The sequence below is a fragment of the Heterodontus francisci genome, chromosome 32 (genome assembly GCF_036365525.1).
Source record: "Heterodontus francisci isolate sHetFra1 chromosome 32, sHetFra1.hap1, whole genome shotgun sequence".
In the NCBI taxonomy this organism is placed as follows: Eukaryota; Metazoa; Chordata; class Chondrichthyes; order Heterodontiformes; family Heterodontidae; genus Heterodontus; species Heterodontus francisci.
Genome location: NC_090402.1, coordinates 48,866,796 through 48,883,102, shown reverse-complemented (window position 1 = coordinate 48,883,102; position 16,307 = coordinate 48,866,796). Strand labels below are relative to the sequence as shown.

The 16,307-nt window shown below is 44.6% G+C and overlaps 2 protein-coding genes across 9 annotated transcripts in view; one reads left to right on the top strand and one right to left on the bottom strand.

Moving 5' to 3' along the window:
• Nucleotides 1-9,862, bottom strand: part of LOC137347791 (B box and SPRY domain-containing protein-like) — a 96,333-nt gene extending 86,471 nt beyond the window's left edge. The window contains exons 1-2 of one of the 2 annotated variants that reach the window (XM_068012761.1): nucleotides 9,770-9,862; nucleotides 287-361 (exon numbers count right to left, since the gene is read on the bottom strand). In XM_068012761.1, the coding sequence (XP_067868862.1) occupies nucleotides 287-361; nucleotides 9,770-9,811 (117 nt within the window). In that variant the 5' untranslated portion in view covers nucleotides 9,812-9,862. The remainder of the gene's footprint in view (nucleotides 1-286; nucleotides 362-9,769) is intronic. The other variant, XM_068012762.1, reaches the window with a different exon arrangement.
• A 72-nt stretch (nucleotides 9,863-9,934) lies between these two features.
• wdr31 (WD repeat domain 31) overlaps nucleotides 9,935-16,307 on the top strand; it is a 76,846-nt gene continuing 70,473 nt past the window's right edge. For 4 of the 7 annotated variants that reach the window (XR_010968968.1, XR_010968969.1, XM_068011913.1 and 1 more), the window contains exons 1-4: nucleotides 9,935-9,984; nucleotides 11,055-11,217; nucleotides 15,405-15,534; nucleotides 16,200-16,274. Coding sequence is in view for 5 of the 7 variants with exons in the window: in XM_068011913.1 (XP_067868014.1) it covers nucleotides 11,171-11,217; nucleotides 15,405-15,534; nucleotides 16,200-16,274 (252 nt within the window). In the remaining 2 variants the exon portion in view is untranslated. Of the gene's footprint in view, nucleotides 9,985-10,604; nucleotides 10,643-11,054; nucleotides 11,218-14,584; nucleotides 14,630-15,404; nucleotides 15,535-16,036; nucleotides 16,101-16,199; nucleotides 16,275-16,307 lie in introns of those variants that run through there. The other 3 variants (XM_068011911.1, XM_068011914.1, XM_068011915.1) reach the window with 3 other exon arrangements.

Sequence of the window (16,307 nt, the reverse complement as noted above, 5' to 3'; positions counted from 1 at the left end):
CATTAACACTGCCTCATCCTTGTTTTGAAGCAAATTACTTTCAACCAAAGGTTGCAGCAAAAATATGGGGTTAATTTCCCATGCTTTGTGCCCTGGACACAACTCTTCCCAATATAAGACCTATGCCCCCTGTACATTGCCCCAGGGGATTCGCGGCCTACATCCAGGGAGAAGACTTGGAGGGCGGAGTTCCGGACCGGAAAGTATAAAAACCTTACCTCGGGGGATTCGCGGCCTACATCCAGGGAGAAGACTCGGAGGGCATAGTTCCGGACCAGTAACTTACCTCGAGTGGAAAAAAACCCTGAAAAAGTGATGTCACCGGAAAGCTGTGATCTGATTGGCTGGTAGGGAATCTGCACTGAATTTGAAAATAAAACATTGATTAAAACCCTAATTAATTAATTAATAAGTAGAGGAGTAACTAAACCGGAGGGAGAAGATTACTGTATTTAGCATTCAAAATTTATAGTAGAAATCTAGCACTAGGGACCATATAGTTAACTGTAACTTAATTTAGTAAGGATTTAATAAGTATTTAAGTAATTATTTTAAATTAATTTATTAATTAGTGCTAGTAATGTCAGTTAGAGGGGTAAAGTGCTTTACCTGTGACGTTTCCAGAGTTCTGGACGACTACATCTGCAGGAAGTGCAGATTGCAGCTCCTCACAGACTGCATGGATCGGTTGGAGCAGCAATTGGATGCACTTAGGAGCATGTAGGTGGCACAAAGCGTCATAGACAGAAGTTTTAGAGACGTGGTTACACCCAAGGTTCAGGCAGATAGATGGGTGACTGCTAGAAAGGGCAGGCAGTCAGTGCAGGAATCTCCTGTGGCTATCTCCCTCTCTAACAAGTATACCGTTTTGGATACTGTTGGGGGCGATGGCCTATCAGGGGAAAACAACAGCAGCAGCCAGAGCAGTGGCACCACGGCTGGCACTGCTGTTCAGCAGGGAGGGACAAAGCGCAGAAGAGCAATAGTTATAGGGGACTCTATAGTCAGGGGCACAGATAGGCGCTTCTGTGGCTGTGAAAGAGACTCCAGGATGGTATGTTGCCTCCCTGGTGCCAGGGTCAAGGATGTCTCTGAACGGACAGGGGGCATTCTGAAGGGGAAGGGTGAACAACCAGAGGTTGTACACATTGGTACTAACGACATAGGCAGGAAGAGTGACAAAGTCCTGCAGGGGGAGTTCAGAGAGTTAGGTAGAAAGTTAAAAGACAGGACCTCTAAGGTTGTAATCTCATGATTACTCCCTGTGCTACGTGCCAGTGAGGCTAGAAATAGGAAGATAGTGCAGCTAAACACGTGGCTGAACAGCTGGTATAGGAGGGACAGTTTCAGATATCTGGATCATTGGGATCTCTTCTGGGACAGGTGGGACCTGTACAAGAAGGACGGGTTGCATCTAAACTGGAGGGGCACAAATATCCTGGCTGCGAGGTTTGCTAGCGTCATTTGGGAAGGTTTAAACTAGTGTGGCGGGGGGGTGGGAACCAGAGCAGTAGGTCAGCAGGTGAAATAACTGAGGGGGAACTAGTAAATAAGGCCAGTAAGACTAAGAGGAAGAGCAGGCAGGGAGATGTTGCTGAGCACAGCGGGACTGGTGGTCTGAAGTGCATTTGTTTCAATGCAAGGAGTATAACAGGTAAGGCAGATGAACGTAGAGCTTGGATTAATACTTGGAACTATGATGTTGTTGCTATTACAGAGACTTGGTTGAGGGAAGGACAGGATTGGCAGCTAAAGGTTCCGGGATTTAGAAGCTTCAGGCGGGACAGAGGGGGTTGTAAAAGGGGTGGGGGAGTTGCATTACTGGTTAAGGAGAATATCACAGCTGTACTGCGGGAGGACACCTCGGAGGGGTCATGCAGCGAGGCAATATGGGTAGAGCTCAGGAATAGGAAGGCTGCAGTCACGATGTTGGGGGTTTACTACAGGCCTCCCAACAGCCAGCGGAAGGTAGAGCAGATCTGTAAACAGATTTTGGAAAGATGTAAAAGCAACAGGGTTGTAGTGGTGGGTGATTTTAACTTTCCCTATATTGACTGGGACTCACTTAGTGCTAGGAGCTTGGATGGGGCAGAATTTGTAAGGAGCATCCAGGAGGGCTTCTTGAAACAATATGTAGATAGTCCAACCAGGGAAGGGGCCTGGTATTGGGGAATGAGCCCGGCCAGGTGGTCGAAGTCTCAGTAGGGGAGCATTTCTGGAATAGTGACCATAATTCCGCAAGTTTTAAGGTACTTGTGGATAAGGATAAGAGTAGTCCTCGGGTGAACATGCTAAATTGGGGGAAGGCTAATTATAACAATATTAGGCAGGAACTGAAGAATTTAGATTGGGGGTGGCTGTTTGAGGGTAAATCAACATCTGACATGTGGGAGTCCTTCAAACGTCAGTTGATTAGAATCCAGGAGCGGCATGTTCCTGTGAGGAAGAAAGATAAGTTTGGCAAGTTTCGGGAACCTTGGATGACGAGGGATATTGTGAGCCTCGTCAAAAAGAAAAAGGAAGCATTCGTAAGGGCTGGAAGGCCGGGAACAGATGAAGCCCTTGAGGAATATAAAGAAAGTAGGAAGGAACTTAAGCAAGGAGTCATGAAAAGTCTTTGGCAAACAGGATTAAGGAGAATCCCAAGGCTTTTTATACGTATATAAAGAGCAAGAGGATAGCCAGGGAAAGGGTTGGCCCACTCAAGGACAGAGGAGGAAATCTATGCGTGGAGCCAGAGGAAATGGGCGAGGTACTAAATGAGTACTTTGCATCAGTATTCACCAAAGAGAAGGACTTGGCGGATGATGAGTCTAGGGAAGGGAGTGTAGATAGTCTGGGTCATGTCTTTATCAAAAAGGAGGTGGTGTTGGGTGTCTTGCAAAGCATTAAGGTAGATAAGTCCCCAGGGCCTGATGGGATCTACCCCAGAATACTGAGGGAGGCAAGGGAGGAAATTGCTGGGGCCTTGACAGAAATCTTTGTATCCTCATTGGCTACAGATGAGGTCCCAGAGGACTGGCGAATAGCCAATGTTGTTTCCTTGTTTAAGGAGGGTAATAAGGATAATCCAGGAAATTATAGGCCGGTGAGCCTTATGTCAGTGGTAGGGAATTTATTGGAGAGGATTCTTCGGGACAGGATTTACTCCCATTTGGAAACAAATGAACTTATTAGCGAGAGGCAGCATGGTTTTGTGAAGGGGAGATCATGTCTCACTAACTTGATTGAGTTTTTTGAGGAAGTGACGAAGATGATTGATGAAGGAAGGGCAGTGGATGTTGTCTATATGGACTTCAGTAAAGCCTTTGACAAGGTCCCTCATGGTAGACTGGTACAAAAGGTGAAGTCACACGGGATCAGAGGTGAGCTGGCAAGATGGATACTGACTCGGGCGGCACAGTGGCGCAGTGGTTAGCACCGCAGCCTCACAGCTCCAGGGACCCGGGTTCGATTCCAGGTACTGCCTGTGTGGAGTTTGCAAGTTCTCCCTGTGTCTGCGTGGGTTTTCTCCGGGTGCTCCGGTTTCCTCCCACAAGCCAAAAGACTTGCAGGTTGATAGGTAAATTGGCCATTATAAATTGTCACTAGTATAGGTAGGTGGTAGGGAAATATAGGGACAGGTGGGGATGTTTGGTAGGAATATGGGATTAGTGTAGGATTAGGATAAATGGGTGGTTGATGTTCGGCACAGACTCGGTGGGCCGAAGGGCCTGTTTCAGTGCTGTATCTCTAATCTAATCTAATCTAAGACAGAGGGTAGCAGTGGAAGGGTGCTTTTCGGAATGGAGGGCTGTGACTTGTGGTGTTCCGCAGGGATCAATGCTGGGACCTTTGCTGTTTGTAGTATATATAAATGACTTGGAGGAAAATGTAGCTGTTCTGATTAGTAAGTTTGCGGACGACAAAGGTTGGTGGAGTTGCGGATAGTAATGAGAATTGTCAGAGGAAACAGCAGGCTATAGATCGGTTGGAGACTTGGGCGGGGAAATGGCAGATGGAGTTTAATCCGGACAAATATGAGGTAATGCATTTTGGAAGATCTCATACAGGTGGGAAGTATACAGTAAATGGCAGAACCCTTAGGAGTATTGACAGGCAGAGAGATCTGGGCGTACAGGTCCACAGGTCACTGAAAGTGGCAACGCAGGTGGATAAGGTAGTCAAGAAGGCATACAGCATGCTTGCCTTCATCAGTCGGGGCATAGAGTATAAAAATTGGCAAGTCATGCTGCAGCTGTACAGAACCTTAGTGAGGTCACACTTAGAATATTGCGTGCAATTCTGGTTGCCACACTACCAGAAGGATGTGGAGGCTTTGCAGAGGGTACAGAAGAGGTTTACCAGGACGTTGCCTGGTCTGGAGGGTATTAGCTATGAGGAGAGGTTGGATAAACTCGGATTGTTTTCACTGGAACGACAGAGATGGAGGGGCAACATGATAGAGGTTTACAAAGTATGAGTGGCATGGACAGAGTGGATAGTCAGAAGCTTTTTCCCAGGGTGAAAGAGTCAGTTACTAGGGGACATAGGTTTAAGGTGCGAGGGGCAAAGTTTAGAGGGGATGCGCGAGACAAGTTCTTTACACAGAAGGTGGTGAGTGCCTGGAACTTGCTGCCGGGGGAGGTGGTGGAAGCAGGTACAATAGCGATGTTTCAGAGGCATCTTGACAAATACATGAATAGGAAGGGAATAGAGGGATACGGACCCCGGAAGTGCAGAAGGTTTTAGTTTAGACAGGCACCAAGATCGGCGCAGGCTTGGAGGGCCGAATGGCCTATTCCTGTGCTATACTGTTCTTTGTTCTGTCAGCAGAGTGTTTGCACCTACAACAGGCATAGGTAAAGTGTGAGCGGAGAGCAGAATCCTGTCCTCCTGACTCATCTTCCTCAAGATTTTCTGGCAGGATGCCCAAAGGAGAGAACGATAGCCTGCGAAGCAAGGAACATAGGAAATGGTAGATGGCAAAAGTCCAAGGCCATGAGAACATAAGAAATAGGAGCAGGAGTTGGCCTTCAGCCCCTCAAGCCTGCTCTGCCATTCAGTGATATCATAGCTGATCTGATCCTGGCCTCAACTCCACCTCTTGCCTGTTCCTCACAACCCTTCACTCCCTGATGCTTCTAAAATATGTCTATCACAACGTTGAATAAATTTAATGACAGCCTCCACAGCTCTATGGGGTAGAGAATTCCCAAGATTCACAACCCTCAGAGAAGAAATTCCTCCTCGTCTCTGTAGTATTAGGATCTGAAGGGTTAATGTTCAGAAAGTGTAAAGAATACCTCCTACCATGCTGATGTAAGCGATCATGTGTGAGAGACTTGAACAGAGATACGGCATGGCTTCAAAAGAGTCACACAGACTGGTGTGAAGCTGTCCATAGTTATAATGTAATAACAGTTAATGTTATAAACTACCCAAGACTAAGGAATCTCTCTAAACTTAACTAAGTATTTTAAGGTGGCAGCATATCAACAAAACATACATCATGGTGATCTGCGGTGAGTTCGTGAACAAACCCCCAGAAGAAGATTTTGAAGAGGGCTGACCTGAAAAAAAATGCCAAAACTACAGAACTCAAGAAGAGGCTGTGGTGAAGTTCCAGAGCTGCTTCGTGGACAAAGGAGACTTGGATAGTCAGGGATCAGTGGTAGAAATCCAGTCCAGCAATCGCAGGCTTCAAGTTATTCTCAGGATGGCAGGCTGGTACTAGTGGGATATCGCAAGGATCAATGCTGGGGCCACAGCTGTTTATAATCTATATAAATGATTTGGATGTGGGGACTAAATGTAATATTTCCAAGTTTGCTGATGACACAAAACTAAGTGGGAATGTAAGTTGTGAGGAGGATGAAAGTAGGCTTCTAGGGGACTTGAACAGGCTAAATGTGTGGGCAAGGACATGGCAGATGGAATATAATGTGAAGCAGTGTGAAGTTATCCACTTTGGTAGAAAAAACCAAAAGACAGAGTATTTCTTAAATGGAGAGAGGTTGGGAAGTGTTGATGTCCAAACAGACCTGGGTGTTCTTGTTCATGAGTCACTAAAAGCTAACATGTAGGTGCAGCAAGCAATTAGAAAGACAAATGGCACGTTGGCCTTCATCTCAAGTGGTTTTGAGTACAGGAATAAAGACGTCTTGCTGCAATTGCATAGAGCCTTGGTGAGACCGTGCACCTGCAGTATTGTGTATAGTTTTGGTCTCCTCATCTAAAGAAGGATATATCTCCCATAGAGGGAGTGCATCGGAGGTTCGCCAGACTAATCCCTGGGATGGTGGGATTGTCTTATGGGGACAGATTGAGGAAACTAAACCAGTATTCTCTACAGTTTCGAAGAATGTAAGGTGATCTCACTGAAACTTAGAAAATTCTTACAGGGCGTGACAGGGTGGGTGTAGATGGGATGTTTCTCCTGGCTGGTGAGTCTAGAACCAGGGGACATAGTCTCAGAATAAGGGTTAGGCCATTTTAAGATGGAGACAAAGAGGAATTTCTTCACTCAGAAGGTGGTGAATCTTTGGAATTCTCTACCCCAGAGGGCTGTGGAAGCTCAATTACTGAGCAAGTTCAAGACAGAAATCGATAGATATCTGGATACTAATGAGATCAAGGAATATGGGGATAGTGCAGGAAACCGGCATTGAGGTAGATGATCAGCCATGATCTAGTTGATTGGCAGAGCAGGTTCAACGGGCTGAATGGCCTACTCCTGCTCCTATGTTCCTAGCTCCAATAACTTCAGACTTGTTTTCAAATCCCTTTATGGTTTCACTCTTTCCTATCTCTGTAACCTCCTCCAACCCAACAACCCTCTGAGATCTCTGCAGTCCTCCAATTCTGGCCTCTTGCGCATTTCCAATTTTAATCACTCCACCATTGATGGCCGTGACTTCAGCTGCCTCAGTCCTAAGCTCTGGAATTATCTCCCTAAATTTCTCTTTATCTTTAAGACATTCCTTAAAACTTACATCTTTGACCAAGCTTTTGGTCATCAATGCTAGTGTCTCCTTATGTGGTTCCATGCTAAATTCTGTTTGACACTGGCTCCTGTGAAGCACCTTGAGATGTTTTACCACATTAAAGATGCTATGTAAATATAAGTAGTTGTTGTATTGAATCCTTGAACAAGAGTTGGGTTTCTCCTGAAATCTGCCAACATCCCAGCTACAGTCTTTGTGGAACACTAAATATCAACAGTGGCAGTCACATCCAGTTGTGAATGGTGGTGGAAATTTAAAAAACTAACGGGAGGAGGAGTTCCAGGAATATTCCCACCTGCAATGATTGCGGAGTCCAGCATCCAAGTGCAAAAGACAAGGTTAAAGTGTTTTCAACATTCTTCAGCCAGAAGTACTGAGTGAATGATCCATCTCAGCTTCCTCCAGAGGTCCTCAGCTAATTCAGTTCACTCCATGCGATATCAAGATACAGCTGAAGGCACTGGATACATCAAAGGTTATGGGCCCTGACAACATTCCAGCTCCAGTAGTGAAGATTTGTGTTCCAGACTAGCCACACCCTTTGCCAAGTTGTTTCAGTACAGCTACAACAGCGACATCTATCCGACAATGTGGAAAATTGCCCAGGTATGAACTGTCCACAAAAAGCAGGACAAATCCAATCTGGTCAATTACTGCCCCATTAGTCTACTCTCAGTCATCGTCAAAGTGATGGAAGGTGTGCTATCAAGTGGCACTTACCAATAACCTGCTCACCGATGCTCAGTTTGGGTTCCACCAGGACCACTCAGCTCCTGACCTTACAGCTGTGGTCCAAACATGGATGAAAAAGCTGAATCCCAGAGGTGAGGTGAGGTGAGAGTTACTGCCCTTGACATAAAGGCAGCATTTGACCGAGTATAGCATCAAGGAACCCAAGTAAAATTGAGGTCAAAGGGAACGAGGGCTGGAGTCATACCTAGCACAGAAAATGTTTGTGGCTGTTGGAGGCCAATCATCTCAGCACGAGGACATCGCTGCTGGAGTTGCTCAGGGTAGTGTCCTAGGCCCAAACATCTTCAGCTGCTTCTTCAATAACCTGCCCTCCATCATAAGGTCAGAAGTGAGAATGTTCACTGATGATTGCAGTGTTCAGTCCTATTCATGCAGCAAGACCTGGGCAACATTCAGGTTTGGACCAGTAAGTAGCAAGTTTGCCACACAAGTGCCAGGCAATGACCATTTCCAACAAAAGAATCTAAACATCTCCCTGACATTCAACAGCATTATCATCACCGAATCCCCCACCATCCAGAAATTTAACAGGACCGGCCATATAAATACTGTGGCTACAAGAACAGGCTGGGAATTCTGCAGAAAGTAACTCACCTCCTGACTTCCCAAAACCTGTCCACCATCTACAAGGCACAAGTCAGGGGTATAATGGAATATTCCCACTTTCTGGATGAGTGCAGCTTCAATAACACTCACGAAGCTCAACACAATCCAGGACAAAGCAGCCCACTTGATAGACACCCCATCTACCATCTTAAAAATTCACTTCCGTCACCACTAGCGCACCATGGTAGCAGTGTGTACCATCTACAAGATACACTGCAGCAATTTGCTGAGACTGCTTCCACTTTCCAATACTGTGATCTCTACTGCCTAGAAGAGCAAGGGCAGCAGGCGCATGGGAACACCATAACCTGCAAGCTCCCCTCTATATCAGATAGCATCATGACTTGGAAATATATTGCCATTTCTTCATTGCCACTGGGTCAAAACGCAGGAACTCCCTTCCGAGCAGCACTATGGGCCGGGTGGGGGGCGGTGTGTACCTACACCTCACAAACTGCAGTGGTTCAAGGAGGCAGCTCACCACCACCTTCTCAAGGGCAGTTAGGGATGGGCAATAATTGCTGGCAAGAGCAATGCCCATATCACGTGAAAAAATAAAAAGACCATACTCTCTTTAAAATTTCCCACACTTCCTCCCATTTTTGCATCCACCTTGGCCACTGTGCTTGATGTACTTTGCTTAAAAAGAATTTCTACAGTGTCTTTTACGGCCTCAAGAGGTCCCAAACTCTTTACAACCAATGAAGTACTTTTTGAAGTGTTGTCGCTGTTTCAATGTCAGAAATGCGGCAGTCAATTTTGTACGCTGCAAGCTCCCACAATAGCAATGTGATAATGACTAAAGAGAACTCCCCTACTCTTCTTCAAAATAGTGACCTGGGAGCTTTTAGACCATCTGAGAAGGTAGTAGGGCCTCAGCGTAAAGTCTCATCTGAAAGATGGTACCTCCAGCAATGTAGCGCTCCTTTCGTACTGCACCAGAGTGTCTGCCTAGGTTTTGTGTCCTCTGTTCAATGGACTTGGTGCAATTGAGTACAACAGGCTGCAACGTTGTGAATTAGACAAAGACTGTGGAAGGTTTGAGGCAATGTTGGAAAACATTTGTGCAGTCAAGCTTTCAGGTAATGCAGGTGTGCATACATACTGTTTCGCCAAGAGAATGGGAGGGATAGGTGACAGCGAGTCATGTCGTGGAGTTAACAAACTATTAAAACCAGAGCAGAAGAGGGAGGAAGCTGAGCAGTTGGTACCAGGAAAACATCCTAAGAACTCAAAGATGTAAACTCAGGGAAATGTGGAACTAAAAACAATCTTGGTAAACAATATGAGGTTAAATTAGTTGCATGATCCAATGTTCTAATTGAAATTAGACATACTTTTATCTGTTACTACGTTAATTTGCTTATTGGATCAATACATTTCACAATGTCTATCTCTGTAAAATTATCTCATAGTTCCGATACCTGAAAATAAAACCACCTTTCCGTTGTTCGTAGTTCACACATAAAACATTATCCTGCCACCATCTAGAATATTACAGCAAGAAACGCTCTCCTCCAGGACACACCCTCGGGACAGTGGGATTGACGGACCGGAAGTGGTGGAGTGGGACAGGTTAGAAGGGGGGACGTCCTTGGATACCGGAGAGGCGTTGCCAGGTGTAACCCAGAGGGAGGAGGTAGGGATAATGGAGAGGAGTAAGGATGAGGACAGATAAATCAATAGAGGGGTGAATGTGGAGAGATAGCAAGGATAGGAATAAATCAGCTGTTTCCGCGGAAAGGGAGAAATACAAATCCGAAACAGCCCATGCAGATAATGAGCAGAGAAATCAGCCTTAGCCCTAGCTATGTGAAGGAAAGAGCTCAGTGTGATCCTCCAGGTTACTGATATAAGAGGAGCTGGACATAGACTGCCAGCTAATTATGGATAAGGAAGGCTGTTAAGAAGGTCCATCTTGACTCACCCATCCAGAGAGAGATCCCATGCCTCAACAGATGGAAAATGATGCTGATTTGATCAATCTGCACAAATAGGGTTTGCATTGACAGCCTGCCTGTACTAAATAGAGGACATGGCGTGGCTGGCATTCTCCCAGCAACCAGATAAAATGCCCAGAGACGCAGTCAATTATTTCACCAGCCTGATGAATTTAGTACTAGTTTTAAAGCACGGTGCGAGCAAAGTGCAATTTTAAATCCATTTTCTTATCCTTAACTCAGAAATAGAATGTGAAATTTTTGCACAGCTTCCCCTCTCCACCCCCCAGCTGTTTGTGGGCCTGAAAATACATAGGAATGGGATATTTTGGATTCAGTTTCCATGTTACAAGTAATGTAAGGATGTTTGCACCTGTTGTAATCTCAAGTTTGTAAACATGCATGACTGGATTTTATTTTTCTAGATAATTTGGATAAACGAGGCTCATTAATGAGCAGACTTAACATATCTCATAAAGTCTTGGTTAGAGTATTGCATAATATAATGCCAACCTCTAAGACTTTCTATAAAACTATATAATTGTACAGATTATGGGACAGTTCAATGGCATGTCCTTTCTCTTTTATATTTTCTATGAAATTTAATTATAACATTTTCTGGCTTTTATACAATCTTGTTTCTGCGGAATATTTTGAAGCTGATAACATCCCAGCCTTATTCAAGTGGAACTTTAAAAAGTGCAGTTAATTAATGCTTTATAACTTCTTCAATATTATTCTTGCTGTATTCGCATTTCCTTTCTTGTAGGCTCTGGGCTGTGCTATGCATCTGGTTTAAAAGTGCTGTTAATTGCAGCTGACGCCATGCCAGCCAGTAAGCTCTTTACCTGACTGTTAGATGCTTACAGTTAACACTTTGCTGACATGGGGAAACTGCAGAGTAAACAGAAACGCAACATATCCCGATACAGGTATGGTGAGTCTGTGGAGCGCATGATTGCCGATGTTAATAATAGACTGCAATTAATAATTCTACTATTTCTGCAAGTTGCACTCTAGTAATATGCATGTTCTAGTAATAAGATTTGATATTTGTTCTTGAGATGTAGGTGATGCACTATTTATGCTTATCCCAAGTTTCCGTGAGGGCTTTAAGAGTCCAACATGCAGTGTGGGAGTGTAGTCACACATAGACCACAAATGCTAGGGTGGCAGATCTGCCACAATTTGGCAGCTTTCTGGAAGCTTTCAGTCATTGATTTTCTGGTGCCAATCCACATATTTTGAGTTCATTTTCACCACTTGCCATGTGGTATTGGAATTCTTTACCTTATGGGCTGCTAGTACCATAACCACAAGGCTGTGAATGTTATTTCAGTTACATACAGTGAATCTGTAAGTTAAAGGAGCTCTCTGAGCTAAGGCCCTTTCTGGCCTTCTGTTCAAGTACCCTCCTACTCCCATATTAACTAAAGAAAAATCAAAGTGCTAAATTTTATACTACAGTAACCGAGCTAATACGAGCAGTTTCTTTTCTAGTCTTATAATCGTGGATTGTTAAGAGCACAGAAGCAGGTGATTTAACCCATCAAATCTGCGCCACTGTTTTTCTCCACTTGAGCCATTTAGTCTAATCCCTCTCCCCTGCTCTCTTCCCATATCCTTTCAAGCCACTACCTAATTCCCTTTAAAATAGATTTATGGACTTTGCTTGAATAGCACTTTAAGGCAGACAAATTTGCATGTAATCACACACTGTGCAAAGAACATTTTTCTAACCTCACCCCCCCCCCCCTTGATTGTTCTTGTGATCATAAATTTGTGGCCTCTCATTACTGCCTATCATTATCTACCTTATCATCATCCCTCATAATCTTGAAGATCTTTTATCAGATCTCCCCTTAATCTTACAGTTGAAAAAGCTAGTACTTCTCAAGTTTGTCTCCATAAGTGGAATAACTTGCAGCATCCTTGTGAATCTGCACCTTTCCCATTACCTTTATGCTCTTTCTACGGTGGGGTGCCTATCACTGCAGAGAGGTGGTGGTGAGGTGGAGCTGGGTGTCGTCAGCGTCCATGTGGAAATTAATGCAATGTTTTTGGATGATGTCACCGAGGGGCAGCATATAGATAAGAAATAGGAGGGCGCCAAGGATAGATCCTTGGGAAACACCAGAGGTAACTACGCAGGAGTGGGAAGAGAATCCATTGCAGGTGATATTCTGGCTACGATTAGATAGATAAGAATGGACCTAGGAGAGTGCAGTTTCACCCAGCTGAATGACAGTGGAGAGGTGATGGAGGAGGATGGTGTGGCCACCTGTGTCAAAGGCTGCAAACAAGTTAAGAAGGATGAGAAGAGATCGCTTACCTTTGTCACAGTCACAGAGGGTGTAATTTGTGTCTTTGATAAGAGTTGTTTCAGTAGTTGGTCGGGGTGGAAACATGATTGTAGGGATGCAAACATGGAGTTTTGGGAAAGATGGGCAGAGATTTGGGAGGCAACAACATGTTCAAGGACTTTGGAGAGACAGGGAGGTTGGAGATGGGGAAGTAGTTTGCAGGGACGGTTGGGTCAAGGGTTTTTTTTGAGAAGGGGGTGATGACGGCAGATTTGAACAAGAAGGGGACAGTGCTTGAGGAGAAAGAATTGTTAACAATATCAGCTAATATGGGAACCAGGAAGGGAAGTCGGGTGGTCAGCAGTTTAGTGGGAATAGGGTCGAGGAAGCAGAAGGTGGGTCTCATGGACAACATGAGCTTGGAGAGAACATGAGAGAAGTTAGGAGAGAAACTAGAGAAAGATGCAAGTTCAGGGCAATGGCAGAACGGAGAATTAGAGGAAGTTTGGGGCTAGGGAAAGGAAGGAAAGTGGCAGAGGCAGCTCATCAGATGGTCTCAATCTTAGTAACAAAGAAGTTCTTGCGGTTCTCACACTTATTGTTGGAGGTGTGGGGAGAGGGGTTTAAGAAGACTGTTTGCAGTAGAGAGAAGAACCTGGGGGTTATCTTTGCATTCCAGGATGATCCTGAAATAGTGAGCAGTTTTGGCAGATGAGAGCAGGATCCGATAGTGCTTTATATGTTCCAGCCAGATGATCTGGCGGTGAATGGTTAAACGAGTTGAACAACATATCCATTCAAGTCTGTCTCTTGGATTTAAGGGAATGAAGATGAGAACCTAACTGTGGAAATGGCCAGGGTTAGAGAGAATAATGGTTTTAGTGGGGACTATGGCATCAAATGTGGAGGTGAAGGTGCAGTTGAGCAAATCAGTAGCTGCAGTGATGTCATGGTGAACAAAGGACCAAAGACTTGACAGTTGGGATTTTGAAAGTGCAGTTGATTGTGAATTGGGGGATAGTTTTTCCAGGGGCAGACACAAGAAGTAGGGTTAGGAGGGGGAAGAGGATGTGGGTGTGGGTGGAGGGGTGACCTTAACTGTGATTGATATGATGGAAGTAGCTCAGCCATGTGAGATGGCAAGGTCGAGGGGTTGGCCATGAATATGGATTGGGGAGCTTATATGGAGGGAGAGACTAAGGGAGGAAAAGAGGGCAGTGACCTCAGCAGAAAGAGCATGGTGCTACATATGATGATGAGAGAGCATGGGTTTCATAAAAAATTGTTTGACACCAAAATCCAAACAAACATTATCATTGTGAAAAGCTAAGCCCCTGTAAACATTGACTAATTGCAGATCAAACAAAGCAGTGGAACTCGAGTGATAAGGTCAACACATTGCCATACAATGGTCAGACGCTAAGCCCTGATTTATGCCAGTAACCAGGCTTCACTTACTCGCAGTAGGACAATAAGGTGTGATGTTTATAGCTCCAGCTCATCTCCATGTCCTACTTCTGATCATTTATGAGCTGTATAATTAGATTAAGCAGTACAGTTGGGCATTAACCACAGTGATCCCTGATTCATTGCTGTGGTCTAGATCCACGAATGCCAGCAGCCCTCCATTACTTCGCCAAGTGACTGTTCATGTGTGAACAGCAAGTGTTGGCTATTCCACCATAGAGAGGGATAGTGGGGGAGTCACAACCGTGCCTGATCCTGTCCTTGTGTAACTTTCCTAGACAGGTCACTAGATGATCATCAGGAGCAGGAACCCTAGTTGATTTATTTTTGCTCTCATGTTGGTCTATTGAAACTGAGGTCCATTTTAGTGCCCCGACTATTACAGTGGCTGACATCAATGAAAAGACTGAGAATCAAATCAAATAAGTTTAAATAGAGAAGCTCAGTAGTGCGAGATTTATTTATAGTGGTTTATTTTTCATTAACTCTAAATAATTCTTTTGTATACATCAGGATACCATGCAACATTTGTCACAATGCCACTGTAACCCAAGTCACAGTCTGTATTACACAGGTACTATTTGTTACAATATGTACGGAGTTTCGGTCATATGGGCCTGTAGTCATTAGAAGCTGGATTCTTGCTGCTTGGAGTCAAATGCCAGCATGACTGGTTGGTAACGCTGTCACTTCTGATGCAGAAGGTCATGAGTTAAGCCTCAACTCCAGGTATTTCAGCACATAAACTAGGGTGGAACTTCAGTGTAGTACTGAAGAAGCACTGCACTGTCAGTTGTGCTGCCTTTTGGATGAGATGTTAAACAAAGGCCCTGTCCACCTGTTCATAGAAGAGCAGGGCAGTTCTCAGTGCCCTGGCCAATATTTATTCCTCAACCAACATCAGTAAAACAGATTATCTGGACATTTAGTGCATTGTCGTTTGTTGGATCTTGACTGCCACGCTTGCTAACAAACCAACACTGACTATGTTTTAGAAGTAATTCATTGCCTATGAAATGCAATGGAACAGCTTCAGAGCCTGAAAGGTGCTCTAAAAGTGCAAATTCTTTATTTCATTTGATACCCTAACATTCAGCAGATGCTTATTCCTTTTGTCTTGGGTGAAAGACAGATCGTAGAAGTAAAAGGCTGATGGCTTAATCCACTACTGGGCCTCTTCAGCTTGAGCTATTTGTACTCTGGCTTGAAATCTGCAGGATCCACTCATAGTTATTACATACCCACAATCTGCAAGGAGGCACAGAACAAATTCTAAATAATGTGGCTTACACTGGAGTTGTCAGATTATGCTGTTCTTTGTGCTTGATCTGTGTTGTATTTTTTTCCAGGATTGATGGGGACACAAGCCACAGTTCCATCACTCAAGTGGTGAAGCAGTATAGTCCTGCGCATGATGATGCTGTAATGTCATTAGCCTCCCTGACATCTGAACACTGCGTATCCGGAGGAAAGGACAAGGTGAGATTTTTATTTCTGAAAGGGCAGAAATGGAGGGTGTGTGTTTGAGCAGCATTTTACACTTGTGTACAATAGCTTTGTGACATCTAATGTGGCTTGTTTTTACACGTTTCATATCAGCTTGTTTTGATGTCTCACTGTAACTTCTTTACCAGGAAGGCTGTTACAGGCTTGGGGCTGCTGACAACAGCGTCCTGTGAAGTAATATTGAGTTTGTACTGTAAATTCCAGTTTATCCACTGCTTGTTCATTAGTAAATACAAATCATTGGGATAATAGCTTTGTTTTTATGGATGTGTCTGTATGTGCATACATGGGCCGGAATTTAACCATTAGCAGCAGGGTCACAGAAGCGGGTGGCAAAGGCCCTCCAGCTCCAACCTTCGCTTCTATTGCAATTGTGTGCCAGCTGGCCAATTAGCATCCAGCCGGCAGGGTCGCTGACAAATCCACAAACGGCGTGGGAGGTAAAGGCCTGCTCGGGTCTGCAAAACAAAACCCGACCCAAGTCTGACAGAACCATATCCAACCCCACCACCACCTCCATCGCCATCCATTTTGAACAGGTAAAATTCCAGCCATGTACAGATGTTTGGGTTCTGATTTAATTCAGTAGTGATGTCTGCTGCCTGTTACTGAGATGTGCCCACTTTACTGCCCTATAGACAGTGGTCATATATAACTGGAAATCTGGTGGTGTGCAGCAGAAATTCATGGGTCATGAACGTGATGTGACCAAGGTAAGAGCAATTTATAAACCACTTGCCAAATAT